This window comes from Protopterus annectens, chromosome 7.part0, assembly GCF_019279795.1.
Source record: "Protopterus annectens isolate FY-2018-M chromosome 7.part0, PAN1.0, whole genome shotgun sequence".
In the NCBI taxonomy this organism is placed as follows: Eukaryota; Metazoa; Chordata; order Ceratodontiformes; family Protopteridae; genus Protopterus; species Protopterus annectens.
Window position 1 is genome coordinate 218141432 of NC_056739.1, and position 15075 is coordinate 218156506.

The 15075-nt window shown below is 38.9% G+C and overlaps 1 protein-coding gene across 1 annotated transcript in view; it reads left to right on the forward strand.

Annotated features, from left to right (window-relative positions):
* The window catches only part of AMPD1 (adenosine monophosphate deaminase 1), a 238292-nt gene that overhangs the window by 55855 nt on the left and 167362 nt on the right, over window positions 1-15075 (forward strand). Inside the window, exons 4-5 of the mRNA XM_044076719.1 lie at window positions 4615-4780; window positions 7419-7638. Coding sequence (XP_043932654.1) covers window positions 4615-4780; window positions 7419-7638 — 386 coding nt within the window. The remainder of the gene's footprint in view (window positions 1-4614; window positions 4781-7418; window positions 7639-15075) is intronic.

Below are 15075 nucleotides of genomic sequence, written 5' to 3' on the forward strand. Positions count from 1 at the left end.
TGTATATATGCATATACATACACACACACACACACACACACACATATATATATATATATATATATATATATATATATATATATATATATATATTTATATATATATATATATGTATATGGGTCTACTTGGTAACACTGAAATTTCATAAGGTTGAATTGCGTAACATTGAGACCATAACATCGAAAATTCAAAACACTGAAAACTTAGAACATTGAAAGTATGCTTCATAACATTGAAAACTACATTGTACAAGTAAATAAGATCCCCTCCAACTACAACACCACCTAACTAACACACTTTCTACTATGTTTCTGCAGAGGGGTAAGCTCTCCTGCACCCCCACAACCCCCATAAATTAAATATACCAACTCCAAGATCACACTACAGTAGAAAAAAGTTAATATCCTAACCTCAGTGTATGGTGATTGTGATACAGTGCTGTTAGGAAATTAACTTTTTTCCACTGTAGTGCGATGTTGGAGTTGGTATATTTAATTTAGGGGGTGTGAGGGTGCAGGGGGGCTTGCCTCACAGCAGAAATGTAGTAGAAAGTATGTTTGTTAGTTAGCTGTTGTTATAGGTGGAGAGGATGTTATTTACATATGCATTGTAGTTTTCAGTGTTATGAAGCACACTTTCAATGTTCTGAGTTTTCATTGTTTTGAGTTTTCAATGTTTTGAAATTCAACGTTATGAAATTTCAGTGTTATGAAGTAGACCTATATATATATATATATATATATATATATATATATGGGTTCCGTCAATTTGTTCGAACTTTCACTACTTCGAACGCCACTTCACCGAGTCCACTTGTTCGAAGTAGTGAAACTTTGAACATTGACTTCGGCAGGCACACTATAGCACAGAATGGGAATATTCCCTTTTCCCTGCTGTAGTGCGATCTCGGAGTTGTTATATTTAAGTAGGGGGTGTGGGGGTGCAGGGGGGCTTGCCCCCCTGCAAAAACATGTTTTATTTATTTATTTTTTGGGTAGTAGACTTCAGCGAAAGTGCACTTTCGTTTAAGTGGACTTTCGCTGAAGTGTAGGGTCTACTGCTTAATTCTGAAGTGTATTTTCAATGTTAAGCAGTAGACCCATATATATATATATATATATATCTATATATATATATATATAGATATATATATATATATATATGTGTGTGTGTGTGTTTGTGTGTGTGTGTAGAGAGAGGGGGGATAGATATAGATCTCTCTCTCTACATACACACACACACACACACACACACACACACACACACACACACACACACACACACACACGCACACAGACTTACACACCAGTATGGTTAAAACTTGGGCTGCTACCCTTAAGAAGATGAATGCTTGAATGTAATCATTCAGTACTATCTTATATCTAGGTAATCATTCTGCAGACAGTATTAGGAAGGTCCTGTTATTTGTTGCTGGACAGTTGACTGGTGCTCAGAATCATCAGCATCATCACTGAGATATCACAGGCACCATGTAACAGAGATTCGACTTGGATAAGGCTGAGAAGGAGAGGCTGCATTTTCCTCACTTTTTCCTCCTTTTCTGAGTGTGTGTAATTTCAATCTTTATATAGTTAGATGATATAGAGATAAATAGGTAGATAGATAGATAGATAGCTAGATAGATAGATAGATAGATAGATAGATAGATAGATAGATAGATAGATAGATAGATCCACACACCCTGGCTGCTCTACAAAAATGTGTCTGTTTGTGTTTTGCTACATTGGAAGTGTCACTGCTGACCTTCCAATGTTTTAGATGTTTTGGGTTCAAATAATCACATGTTGATTAAATAAGATATGATCCAACAGAAGAGTTGGATGTTATCTCCCAGTCTAAGAATATGTGCTTCCAAGATTGTGAACTGGTTCTTGTAGGTCCAGAAAATGACTGGGAGATTCCTGTGAACTGCATTTTGTTTTAACAAACCACTCAACCAGTAGTAAAGTTCTCTAACATAAGTATGTGTTTGTTGTCTCAGAAGAAAAGGCTGTTATGAGCAGAATGTAAGATTTTATGAGACATGGACAGATGTGACCATCATAGCATCTTACTGAGAAGGTGGTACTACTGGAGGCAATAGCAAAAGAACTGTTTACATAATCTGTAGCTTGAGCAGAAGTAAATTGGGAGGAAGGCCCATGTTTAGGTTCTATATCATCACATATGAGCAGGGATACATAATGGGATCAGCACATAACTCTCAACTGTAGAGATTTTTGCAGAATGTCCAGATTTTTGCCTTATATTTTTGGTCGATTTTTTTTTATAAAATTTGGGTTTTCTGGTAAATCATTGGCAAGTCATTAAATGTTGAAGTCAGAAAATAATGACAAACATTTCAGTTTCAGACTTCATACCCTTCAGAAAATTCATGCTAATGCAAAACCTGTTATTCTACCAACCTTCTAAGTTTGTAGGAGCAATATTTAAAAATCGTCCCTATTTTTTTGGCCTTTGTCCCCCCATTACTGATGGCTTTGTCCAGATTTCTTGCTCTAAGAGGTTGAGAGGTATGCATCAGCATATGGTATTTATCAGGAGGTACCTCACAAAGGTAGGTAGGTCACTTAGACTCCTCCTATTTCTCCATATGCTTGATTATGTGCCAATATAGTAGGTTTTCACACTGTGTTAGTGATAATATTTTTTGTTTCCCCAGGATGAGCAAAGGTGAATAATAAAGTATGACATTACTGATATGGTGTGCTGGAAGCATATTCCCCAAGGATGAGATTCATACTGAGTTTATTTATTTATTTGACATTTGTTTACCGGGATAGTCCGACTGGGTCAAAGAACCCATTTTCAGTGGAGGCCCAGGGAGAAAAGCTCCAAATACAGACATATGTAACAATTTAAACATAACACTCATATCTTACAGTATAAATATACAAGTTCAAGTAAGGACAATCCAATATTATCATTTCCAAGTTTATTGCATCACATGGCATATATAATAAAACAAAGTAAATGACGAGGGAGATATCCTGTATAACCATTTCTATTTTCTTTTCTCAATGCATCCACCGCTGAAAAGGGGAGTCCTTAATTAGTACGGGCCCATAGCAGGTAATATTATCAGCCATTTGTGTAAAGTTACCTCGACTCTAGATGATTGTCACTGTTGAAGTGACACCAAGACCCATGTGCAAAACTGGGAAAAAAGGGGTTGTGTATGGATGGATGTAAGATCCTGCTATGGTTACGGGGTATGGATGGTTGGTAGAAATCCCTTACTGCAGAGCTTCGAGGGGGAGACACGAAGCCTTTTGGCAGCTACACGATTTGTACAATTGCAGCAGAAGGACAAAAGTGGTAAGAGAAGCATGTTTATGAATAGGGGTATGGAAAAATGAGAGACAGATGTTAAAGACTGAATCTGAAAACAGCAGATTGTAAACAAGGAGAGAGGATAAGCTGAAGCATATGGTAGGACAGTATGCTATGACACTGGAAAACACAGCACTAACTTTAGCAGGGATATCGAGACGGCAGAGCACTAATGGGAAGAAACACGGGCTGGGAATGTTCGAATAGTTCTTGGAAGACCAGAACATCTCAGAATAACTGGTCAGAAATAGTCAGTGATGATGATTATGGAGTCCTTAAGAAAAGTCCTAAGCAGAATGTAGTCTAAAATGTAAAATATGCAGTGAGGAATGGAGACCTGCATGTGAAAGTGGAAATAGTATGCCAGATATTATGATGCTGTAAGTAAGGCAAACAATAATTCCATCTAACAGGCAGCTCAGATAATTGATATTAGTTTTAGCTTACTTGAGGCAGATAGTCTTAGCCAGAGTGAGAAGTTACGGTATCTGTGATGATTGAAAAGAACAAGAAGGAGGCAGGTTAGAGCAAACTACACGTCCAAGAGGAAGGCTGTCATTTTACTATTAATGGAGATAAAGTATACTAACCATGAATGATGCTTCAAGTCACTTTAATTCTCCTGTTAATTTTTGCAGAAAGTTACACATCCCATTATGCTTTCTGTAGACAAGCCCATATTTTATTTTGCTCTGTTGTGCATGTTTTTAATCATTACGATGAATAACAGAGTTTAGAGCAGGTAGCATTCAACTCTCCATAACTTAGCAGTAAAGATTAAGACAGCAAGCACTCTGTCAATGGAAGGGCTGAAAGAAAGACAGAAATATTTCTAATTCTGAGAAGGAACTCATGCAGAAATGTTATTATTAAAGTTCTGGGTCCAAATTAATCAAATTATCTTAGATTTAATGCATTTACTTCTCTAAACCCTTTTAAGTCCACAAAGCTTACCTTATGAACCTGAAATAAAAAGTACATTTCAAAACTTAACTCCCTTGAAGCTGTGCTGTGCTTTGTGTTAACATTTCATTATGATACATTCTTCCCTGCATGGGGACTTTTACTTGTAGTACGTGGCTGGCTTATTGCTCTTATTAGCTGTATTACTGTCAGTTACAATTAATGCCAGTGTGCAGCAGTGTGCAGCATAAGGTCTGTTTTTATCACAACCATTGAGCATGTATTTCTCTTGAAATGTTTGCTAAACCCATATTTTTGGTTGACATGGTCACTCAAGCTTTGCCTTAATTTGTGTAGGTAACAGTGGAAGACTTTGAGCAAACTTGTAAAGGTCTTTTTCGTGCCTTGAAAATTCGTGAGAAGTATATGAACTTATCATGCCAACGGTATGCTCGCACTGCTGCAAAGTATCTGGCCACTATAGAAGGAGAAACATGGAAAGAGGAGAATGAAGTCTACCCAGGTACTTGAATCACACACACACACACACACACACACACACACACACACACACACACACACACACACACACACACGGTCTTAAAATGAGTCACTGACTAGATCAGGCTTTTAAAAACACAGAACACATGATACACAACAGTTAAATACATTTGCAAACATTTTGACAGAACTACTACATTTCCCACAACTAACCCTTTCTTAGTTGTGGCTAGACTGCTTGATTCAGGGATTTTAAAGGACTGCAGTTCTGCTGTTGTGTTTCATTATATTACACTGAGCTGAAAGTGCCAGTGTGATAAGTGAATGGCACTTTAGCTACAGTGAAATTCCCAGACAAGCACACTGCTGTAGGTCTTAAAAATGAATTTACAGAATGACAGCTATCAGAATGTCATCCTCTGCAAGATTGTGCATGTCTTTCCGGTGTTAGGTTTTTCTACATTTTGCCATTTGTTTTAATGTATCTGTGTTGAACATTCTGTCATTCTCATGCATTAGAAGAGCTGGATGCCAATGTTACCAGCTCCTTATTAACTTTTCTTGTTTACTTCCACTTTGCAATGATTTTTTTTACCATTCTGTTACAGAAGACTAATTGTAAAAATATATATGTTTACTTGCATAAAACTAGGACTCCAGAGTTTAAAAAAGTTGCTACTCAAGTAATTTTCTGTAATATCTGCTAATTCGCTATGCAAGCCTAAGAAAAGCATGGGATCATGAGCTACCCTAGTGTTTTGTTTTGTTTTTGTGGTCCTCCTGGCTGTAAGTGACATACTGTGCCTCAGATGGTATGAGTTAGCATACTGTTTATTAAGTTTCTGTTTTTCTAATTGCTATTTGTTAGGTTCCAGCATGTGACTTTTGATACATTAATCCGTTTCTGTACTTCTCCCATGTGTCTTTCTCCAACATGTATTAGTGAAATCGGTACCTTGGGAAGACAGGACTTGCAGCGTTACAGAATGTGTGTGACACACCGTCTGTCAATAGTGCTTTATACTGAACATCTCTATCTTATCTGCAAGCATGCAGGTCTGGCCTGTACCTTGCCCTCCTGCATCAGCCCAGGACTTATGTGATGCGCTGCTTTTTCCTGCAATGAGCCCTACTTCTAGTGGTATAACACATTCAGACAAAGTAGCCAGCATAAAAACTGTATCCGCAAGTGAGTAATGCAGTCTGTATTAATGCCAGGAGTTTGCCAAAGCTGTAGTAAGTGTGTCTTTTTTACCAACTGAATAACTCTGCATTTGTAGTGGTAGGAATGCACTTCCCTTTTATGTGAGTCACTAACTGCTTTTCTTTGACATCTAAGTCTGCAGTGATGACCTACCATTATAAACTTCAAAATTTTATAACCAAGAATCAACATACATCAAATGCAGTAATGACTGTGTGTGTGGGGGGGGGGGTATAGGAATACATCTCCTAAATGCTGGTTATTCTGACCTGGAATAGTAAGGGTTTCCTTCTTTACTGTAGTCACCAGTAGAGGCTGAGGGCTGTAACCCAAACAACCCAAAATGATGGAGATGTTCAGGCAAATCATTCTCGAAAGAGGATATATGTGTGAGCGTGTGTGTTTTTGGGGCAGTTGACATATGCAGACAACCCACACTTATATCTCTTCATGCCATGCTCAGGGTCGGCTTAAGAGTAAAAAAATGTGGAAAAAGACTTCTACCATCACAATGATATTGTACAGACATGCCTTTGTCTTATCTCTACCATACTGTGGAGAATGTAGATGGTACCAGGACATGGCAGATAGTAGACAGTAAAAGATGTCAAAAATGAATAAAAAAATAATGGCATTGAATGTGTATATCCATTTACCTCAAGGGGCAAACTAGTCCAAAATACAGCACCCCCAACAGTCATGTTGTAACTGTTCACTGTAGCCATTATCTGTGGAAATGCTTTGTAAATACATTTGTCAAGGACAGAAATCAAGTTCTTTTTTACTAGAGACATATACTCAACTTAGTCTAGGACTATTCTTTATACGATCATATATCTTACATAAATAACTACATTTAAGCATACCTCTAAAACTCCAAAGGGCATTTTGGAATTCTCTGCTATTACCATTTCATCTACATACCTCTGTCAATACTTCCCCACCATCTGCAACTATTTTGGCTATGATGCTATATTTCCTCTGTCGTCAATATTACATTTTGCTATCTTGTTCTTCTTTTTGTATTAACTTGAAATTTTTTTTATTTTATTACTGTCAGATTTTTAGACTCATTGTTGTTGTAATTACTGCAGTAATCACTGAACCCCAGAATGTCATGGCTACCGAATCTTGGACTGTCAGTGGAGAAATGCATACTGTATGACTTCTCCAACTCCCGTATAACAGCAGTGTCCTTTTCCTCAATACTCACAATCAAAAAACAGTGAAACTACCTCTATTCTCACTGCGTTTTTGTAGATATGATCCTTCTAAAGATAACAAAACGTATATTTGTTTTATATAAAATCTAAACGTTCCCTGCCATATCAAAAATCGTTACACTAAAACGTAGAAAAAGAATGGCATGACATCAATTAGTACATGCTTATTTTTTGTAACACTTTAGCGGTACAGACAATTGTATAAATATGTTTATCTTTACTCTGTGCTGCAGATCTTACCCCTCTTCCAAAGAAAGATGAAGATCCCTTCAGAACAGACAACCTTCCTGAGGACCTTGAATATCATGCTCAGTTGAAAGATGGAGTCGTCTACATTTATGCCAATAAAGAAGATGCCAAGAAAGGAAAACCTAAAGACCTTCCTTATCCTGATCTGGAAGTATTTATTGACGACATGAATTTCTTAATAGCTCTGATCGCCTCAGGCCCCGTGTAAGTATTACATACTGATTTAATATGTATTGAAGTGTAGAAAATATAGTTGTGCACAAATAGAGAGGGGACATTATTTTAATAGATGTGAATTCTAAAGATGACAAAAATGTACTATCAGATATGCCGAGTAGCTTTTTATTATTTATTTATTTCTAATGACAATATGATTAATTTACAAACACTGTTCTTGCTGCATGGACTGAAATGGTGCCCATTTTGAGCATATTTTGTGGAGATTACAGAAACAAAAACATTGAAAATGTGTTGCTACTGAAAAATACCTAAATCCGTTCTTTACATTTCCTATGCATGCATCTTTAGCAGCATGTCGCTATTCATATAAAGGTGGAACTTCCAGAAGTAGTTAAACTGATAGTGTCTTCCATTTGAAACCTGCTTCCCAATTAATTTTTAGCCTCACTTTAATGTTTTCATTGCCTTTTTGAGACTTTGCATGGTTTCTTTGCCCTTTATATCTAATGTCAGTATATTTCAAGTACCCATATTCATCTGAGAAAAAAAGAATTCCTTGTGTATTTTTGTCTCTATGTTGACTTATCTCCTATGTCATAGACCATTTAGAGTAAATAGGAAACTAAGGAGTATAGGCAGGATGTTGGCTGCTGTCTGGACCAGAGGAGCGTCATTGTGTGATCCATCTGATGGCTGAGATGGGTGAGGATGGCTGGTGGCAGGAGCCCTACCTTCCTCTGGAAACCTGATGACAGAGGTCTGCAGGCCAAGCACATCTACAACAAGCCTCAGGAGATGCATATAGTAGTAGCTAGGTCATTGCACTCTCAGCCACCTCCTGCACATCCTGCTGCTCTGATAGCTGGACTACAGCAGGCAGCTGACCCACTCTACCTGCCACAGAATGAGAAAGAGAAGTCAGAACCTACAATTGGGACAGTCACAGCCCTCTCACCCACCACAACCACAGGCAGAGTAGGGGCCAGCAGGAGCTGGCAGGGGCTGGCACCTCTGTAGCTTACTGGCATCATCAAGACCCACAGAAGAGACACATAATGAGAACGGTAACATAAGTGAAGGTGTTGTACAAATGGTCCAGTTAATATAGTACAAGTCAGGTGATGATATGCAGATCAATCTCACTGCGCTGAAAGTCTTAGCTGCCTTCTGTGGCAGCCAACAAGGTTTGCCTCTCACTCTGCCAATGCTGAAAGACAAAAGAGACTAAACAGGCTTCACATATGGGTCTAGGTGAGATACAGACAGCAATGCAAGACTATAGTAAGACATAAATATAAGTAGACCCTGGAACTCTCTTCCAGCTAATATTACCTTACTTTCTACCTTAGATCAATTTAAAACTAGACTCAAACAATATTTGGCACTTAACTGGCTATGCCAATGTATCAAGCATGGCTAACTCTCTCTAGAATGTGTAAAAATCTGTTAACCAGCTTACTGTGCAATTTAATTTAATCCTGATTTACGCTCGGGATTAACTCTAACCTGTGGAACTTGTTTAACCTGCATACTTATGTAATCACTGTAAATAGTATGTTTGTAATATGTAATGCTGGTATTATGTAATGTTGTATCTGCTTACCCTTGTAGCTTTTCTCCCCGGGCCTCCGCTGAAAATGGACATGCATCTAGTCAGACTATCCCGGTCAACAAATGTAAAATAAATAAAAATAAATAAAATAATCCCATATGTACACAGATGGCAGCAGAAGCTTAGAAATGGGAGCAAAGCTCACAGCTAAGCTACAGCCTTACATGTATGCACAAATAGAACAAACCTGGACATTTGCTCACAGCCTCACAGCTAACCACAGCTTTATATGTAAATGCAAGATCACAGAAGCCTGACCAAGTGCCCACAGCTTCATAACTAGACAGCTATACAGTACTCAACAACATGCAGCAATACCATGACATATGGACAATCAACATACATAGTCTCCCACAATAACCCACATGCTACATCCCAATAAATGCCATAGGAAAAAATTTAATAGGTACACAGCCCTGAATGACTGAGAGAAAAAAATACAGTTACAATTTGACAAACAGCATCAATGCCAAATATATACTATAACATTTGGGGTATTAATGCTTAACTTCTGCTTCCGATTGCCATAGATCTGACACTAAAGGTTATCATATTAGTGTCTGCATTGCTTGTCAGCCCTGGGGATGCCAGTAGTCTTGGACAAAAGCTCAGCCAGGTGGAACTAGACATTACCTTCCAAAATGGACACACACAGGGTCCCTGCAGCTGATCCCTGAATGTATGGTGTGTTAGAAAGAGCATTATATTGCTCTCCTTAGCACACTAAGCAGACATTCTCTATGAGGCATTAGCTCTAGCAGTTATCACCACCACAAATATTTAAAACATGATATTGGCCAGTGGTTCATGCAGGAAATGTGAATTCTGAATCATGAGCAGTACACACTAGTGTTGCTATGAAGTTCAATGTTCTTACATGGGCAGGCGGCATACATGACTCCTTGAACAGAGCATATCAGTGGCACATAGTAGAATGTGGCAGTGTGTCATGTCGCCAATGGATTTCATCAAAATATACTGATTCAAAGACATGTAGAACCTAGTTTCATATGAGTACATACCATATAAACTGTTTTATACTTGCAGCTTAAGCAGATGTGTCACCATTTTAATGACACACTGTGCATTAAAAACACAGGATCAGTAGCACCAATACAGTATCATGAAGCAAGTTTCTGTCAGCAAAATAGTATAGTCTTAACAAAGACACACTCCTGAGGAGATATACAGCATTCTGCAGTACTGTGGCAAGATATATATCACAAGTGTGTTGTACATGTGATCCTTTGTCTTGGAACACAGTATAGGTACATAGATTAATCTGTATTGTGGTTGGCTGCAGCTTGTACCTGCATATAGGCCATACTTTATTTATGTAACTGTACATCTACACAGTAGCTACACAAAGGCAACCCATTATAAAGATTGCCTAAACATATAGTATCCTGTGTGATTTAAATTGACGTGCTGTGTGCATATGCTGCGGGATCACCTGTAGTGGGCCTCCCCATGTGTAACCCCCAACATCATACTAATTAGCTCACTTTCACCTATAGCCCTCTAGGTGGTCCCTACCTATTGGTAAGTGTAAAACATACCCTTCCTTTGTATATTCATGTGGGTCTCTGTGTGGCAGCTACCCCAGCTCTATACATAGATGAGTTGGTCCCTACCACTTAAATGGGGTATCACTGGAGTACCCTACTGTCCATAGTATGGCATATCAGTGGTACCTACATGGTTCTTTTCCTGTGTCCAAAGCAATAATGTTGACTAAATCTATGGCAACCCACTGTTTGTAGCTGGTAGCTTGTTACCCCTGGCAGTCACTGGCCTACAGCTGTGTCTCTTCCTTCCATAGCTATCATCATCCCCTCAGCAGGGGGTGGATGGCAGAGGCTGGACAACTTAATTCAAGCTGAAAATGACCTACCGCTACAGGCACACAGAACCCAAGTGTTCCAGCTGCTAAGGAGAGTGGATGCTTACCAGCCTCTGTGGGACAACATCTGGGAGATACTAGTCACAGAACTTTTAATGTCACAGAAGTGTCAGAGGTTTGTCATCAACATGATACAGGTGAGCATGCAGAATTGTGCAGAGTTGTCAACCACTGGAGGGGGCCGCATCCCACTGCAAGCCTAACTATCAAGGAAGAATATCTAGTGTCCCTGTTTGGGATGATGAAGGTGGAGGTGGACACAAGTCCCAGGAGTGGCCTATCCTCATGTGTCTCAGAAATGCATTAGATTCTAACCATAGTGAATATGTATAAAGTAGTAGAGCACATGCAGGGTGTAGGTCCGGCTACTTAAGTGCAAACATTTTATCATAGGTATGTCAGGTGTGCAGGCAAACAGGAATGGGGTGGAAGTTTTTCTCTGTCTGCATATTCTGTATCAATGTTTGCATGCACAACACAGGGTCTCACATGTAAGATGAATATTCAGATTTACTCTGTTCTGACTTGTATATTCATAGGCGATACCACTGCAATGATGACATCATAACAGGCTGATGTCAACAGCTATTCAGGGTCTGATGATGATGCTGCAGAGACATGAATTAAGTCAGTCAGATGACGTACAGACACTGTCTGTCTTCCTTCAGAGTGATCCTCCATTCTTTTTTTTCAGGGTGATGACACAGGTTCACCCATACCTGAGATACAGACTGTACAGAATAAGCACTCCTTACAGCTACTGGAAAACTCCCCTGTAATTGACAAGAGCAGTAGCAGAGGACTGTGCTGCATCTGATGTAGGTATGGCCACCCCATAGAGGCCTAGCAAGGTTTACAAGAACTTTTAATGTCACAGCCAGCCCTTGATATGTGAGCGGCAGTAACCCTCAATCACCATATGTGCAGACTTATCATCCAGAAACGGGATATTGCTACCTTTGTCAATATGGAGATGATATGTATGGTGCATGGCTTACATGAGGATGTCAGCTGACAATGCCAACACCTTGGTGAGATGACAGGGCAATGCCATGGTAGGTCTTATGAGGGCTGTAATGGCACATGCTGCCATATCCACCTCTATTCAGCAATAGCATCTGCCAGCATAGCTGTCCTATCCAGCAGTGCTATCCATGTTTGTTTGATAGATATACAGGGTGGTCATGTTTGGAGAACATCAGAGGGTACACTGTCTACACCTGCAGGTCTAGCAGTATGTTATTCCATCACTCTGCATCATGGGTGGAAATGGCTGCCAACCTCCAGGAGTAAAGCAAGTCATCAATGGACTCCACAGAGGTCCCATTCCCACAGCAGAACAGTATCTCTATCACTAAGTGCTTGTTGTCCTGCCACATCAAAACAACATGGTGGACACAAGTCTCAGTATGATAGTGACAGTCCCTCCCTGTCACAAGAGAAAATTGTGTATGACACAGAGTACCCCTTGCAAAAGGATCTCTTGTCTCCATCTCTATGTTTTTTGTCTCTTTGCACCTGTTTAAATGATTACAGCTGTGACCTACACCATCCTTCCCTCCTGAGTATCTATGTAAAGATGTCTGATGCACAATGTCACTTGACCATGTTATGTGCAGCATAGCCCTTAACTAATACTGCATGCATTATCTTTCTTCTGTGTGCACACAATGGGTCCATACATATGGAGCATTTTATCTGTACTCTCATGTACTGTGCCCATAGCTGCCTGGGGAGAATCAGCCTGGATGTTGCTTGGTTTCTCACAACCTCAGTGTCATTGTTAGAGGAGCTTAGTTTGTTGGTTGTTATAGGTCTAGTAGTTCCCAAGAAAGATGTCTAGTTAGCATGCTTCCTGGTAATCATACTATATAGCATGCAATGCCTTATTTGTGGCAGTTTTACAGATCTCCACATGTGTTTTGTTCATACAATGCCATGCATCTTGCTGCATGCCTACTGCTTTCTACTTCTATGAATTATGACCTGCTTTTAAAAGTACTCATTTGCATCTCATTATACACTTGTTAGAGTGTGTGCTTTTATTTGTATGTCATTATGTTGTTCTCTGCATATACCTGTTCTGACACTGTTTTCCTCACTGCATATTAGCACTAGACAGTGCTTTGAATCACAGCATTCCAACACATGGACACATCCCATGCAGCAGCACCAGTGTGCTACTTACTGTGCAAGTTCACTATAGCATGCACCGAACTGTGTGTAAGTTCACTATAACATGCTGTGTACTGTGCAAGTTCACAATAGCATATGCTGTACTGTATAAGTTCACTATAACATGCTCTGTATTGTGCAAGTTCACTATAGCATGTGTTGTACTGTGTAAGTTCACTATAGCATGCGCTGTACTGTTAGGGTTGCCACCTTTTCAGATGCCCAAAGTGGGACATTTTTTTGTGAAAAAATGAGATTTTGCTGGACAAGCTCTACCCACATCCAATATAAAGGATGGAACATCACTTTTTTTTCAAAATTAAAAGCTTAGTATTGTAGCAGTTGAGTTACTTATGCTATTACATATGATGTTTAGGTGTTCCAGATACTAAATAATTGTTTTATGTCAACATTAATGGAAGCCTATGAAATATTTTTTCTCTAAAATCTCAGGACATTTCTCATTAGCCATTTTTTTGTTTGCAGGACACAAGAAAAATGTAATAAAAAAACTGGACATATGAAGTAAAACTTTTGGTTGTAACTGGGCTTAAATACAAAATCCCTTATCCAATAGCATATATTGGGGTGCAGGCGGCACCCATGGCCATCCCATCAATTTGTTTATGTAACTCACCCTAAAAATAAAGTAAATTGTTTAACACTAACTCCATACATTCTATAAGTAATTTCACTTCTGTTGCTCTCAGAAATTCACATTCTACCATACTACTTTCAAACCATTGCAATCCCACTTCATGTGGAATAACTGAGAATAAATCTATATCAGCGGTAACAAAAATTAAAGATTCCTGATATGCCATGGGTCAACTTCCTAAGAAAGTCCCACAAATCAATTAATATATGTTTGTGAACATGTATAAAAGGTTTGTGTATCCTAGCAATGTAAACAGCTGATGGCTATGTCTTAGAGCTAGCAGCCACCATTATAGGTCGGCAGGGGTCCACATCCTTATGGACCTTAGGAATACCAAATATCAAGGGAATAATAGGATGTTCCACCCTTAAAAATTCATATAGTGTCCTGTCTATGAAACCCTGCATTAAATTGTCATAAAAAATTAGGTCATTGAAATTATATGCGACATTGACCTCATTCCTAGATACCTGTGTGCATCTCCATCCATTGTGTAAAACATCAAGCATTTTACCCACGTACATCCATTGGTCCATAATGACTAAACCACCTCCTTTCTCAGGCTTCATAACCCTTATCTACTTGTTATTACTGATTTCCATGAGTAACCTAGATTCCTTCTCGCTGAGATTGTAAATTCTCTTTTTCTTGGAGCTGATATATTCTCTTTCTCTTACCTCGCCCTCCACTAAGGCCTCAAAACTGTAAAGAAACTGGTGTTTGGAGGGGATTAAAAGTACTCTTTTTCTTCAAGGGATTTGAGTTTGATTCTCTTTGGTCTCCAAGCATAATAAGGGAACTGATTTTATGTAAAAACAACTTTAAATCTATTAATATATCAACATTCCCAAACTGACCCAAAAACACAAAAGAAAAACCTTTTTTAAAAACCTCAGTGTATGTCAAGTTAAGTTCGATAATACTATAGTTAAAAACTTTAGAATTGTCTTGGTTATGTGCCTTCCCCTCTACTGTGATATTTTAGGTCCCTTGGTACATTTCATCTCACTTAGTTGTTCTACTTTCTTAAACCTCTTTCTGGACCTCTTCTGTGGCCATTTGATCTCCCTCTCTGATCCCAAAGGTCATCCCTTCACTTGGTACCCCCTGTCT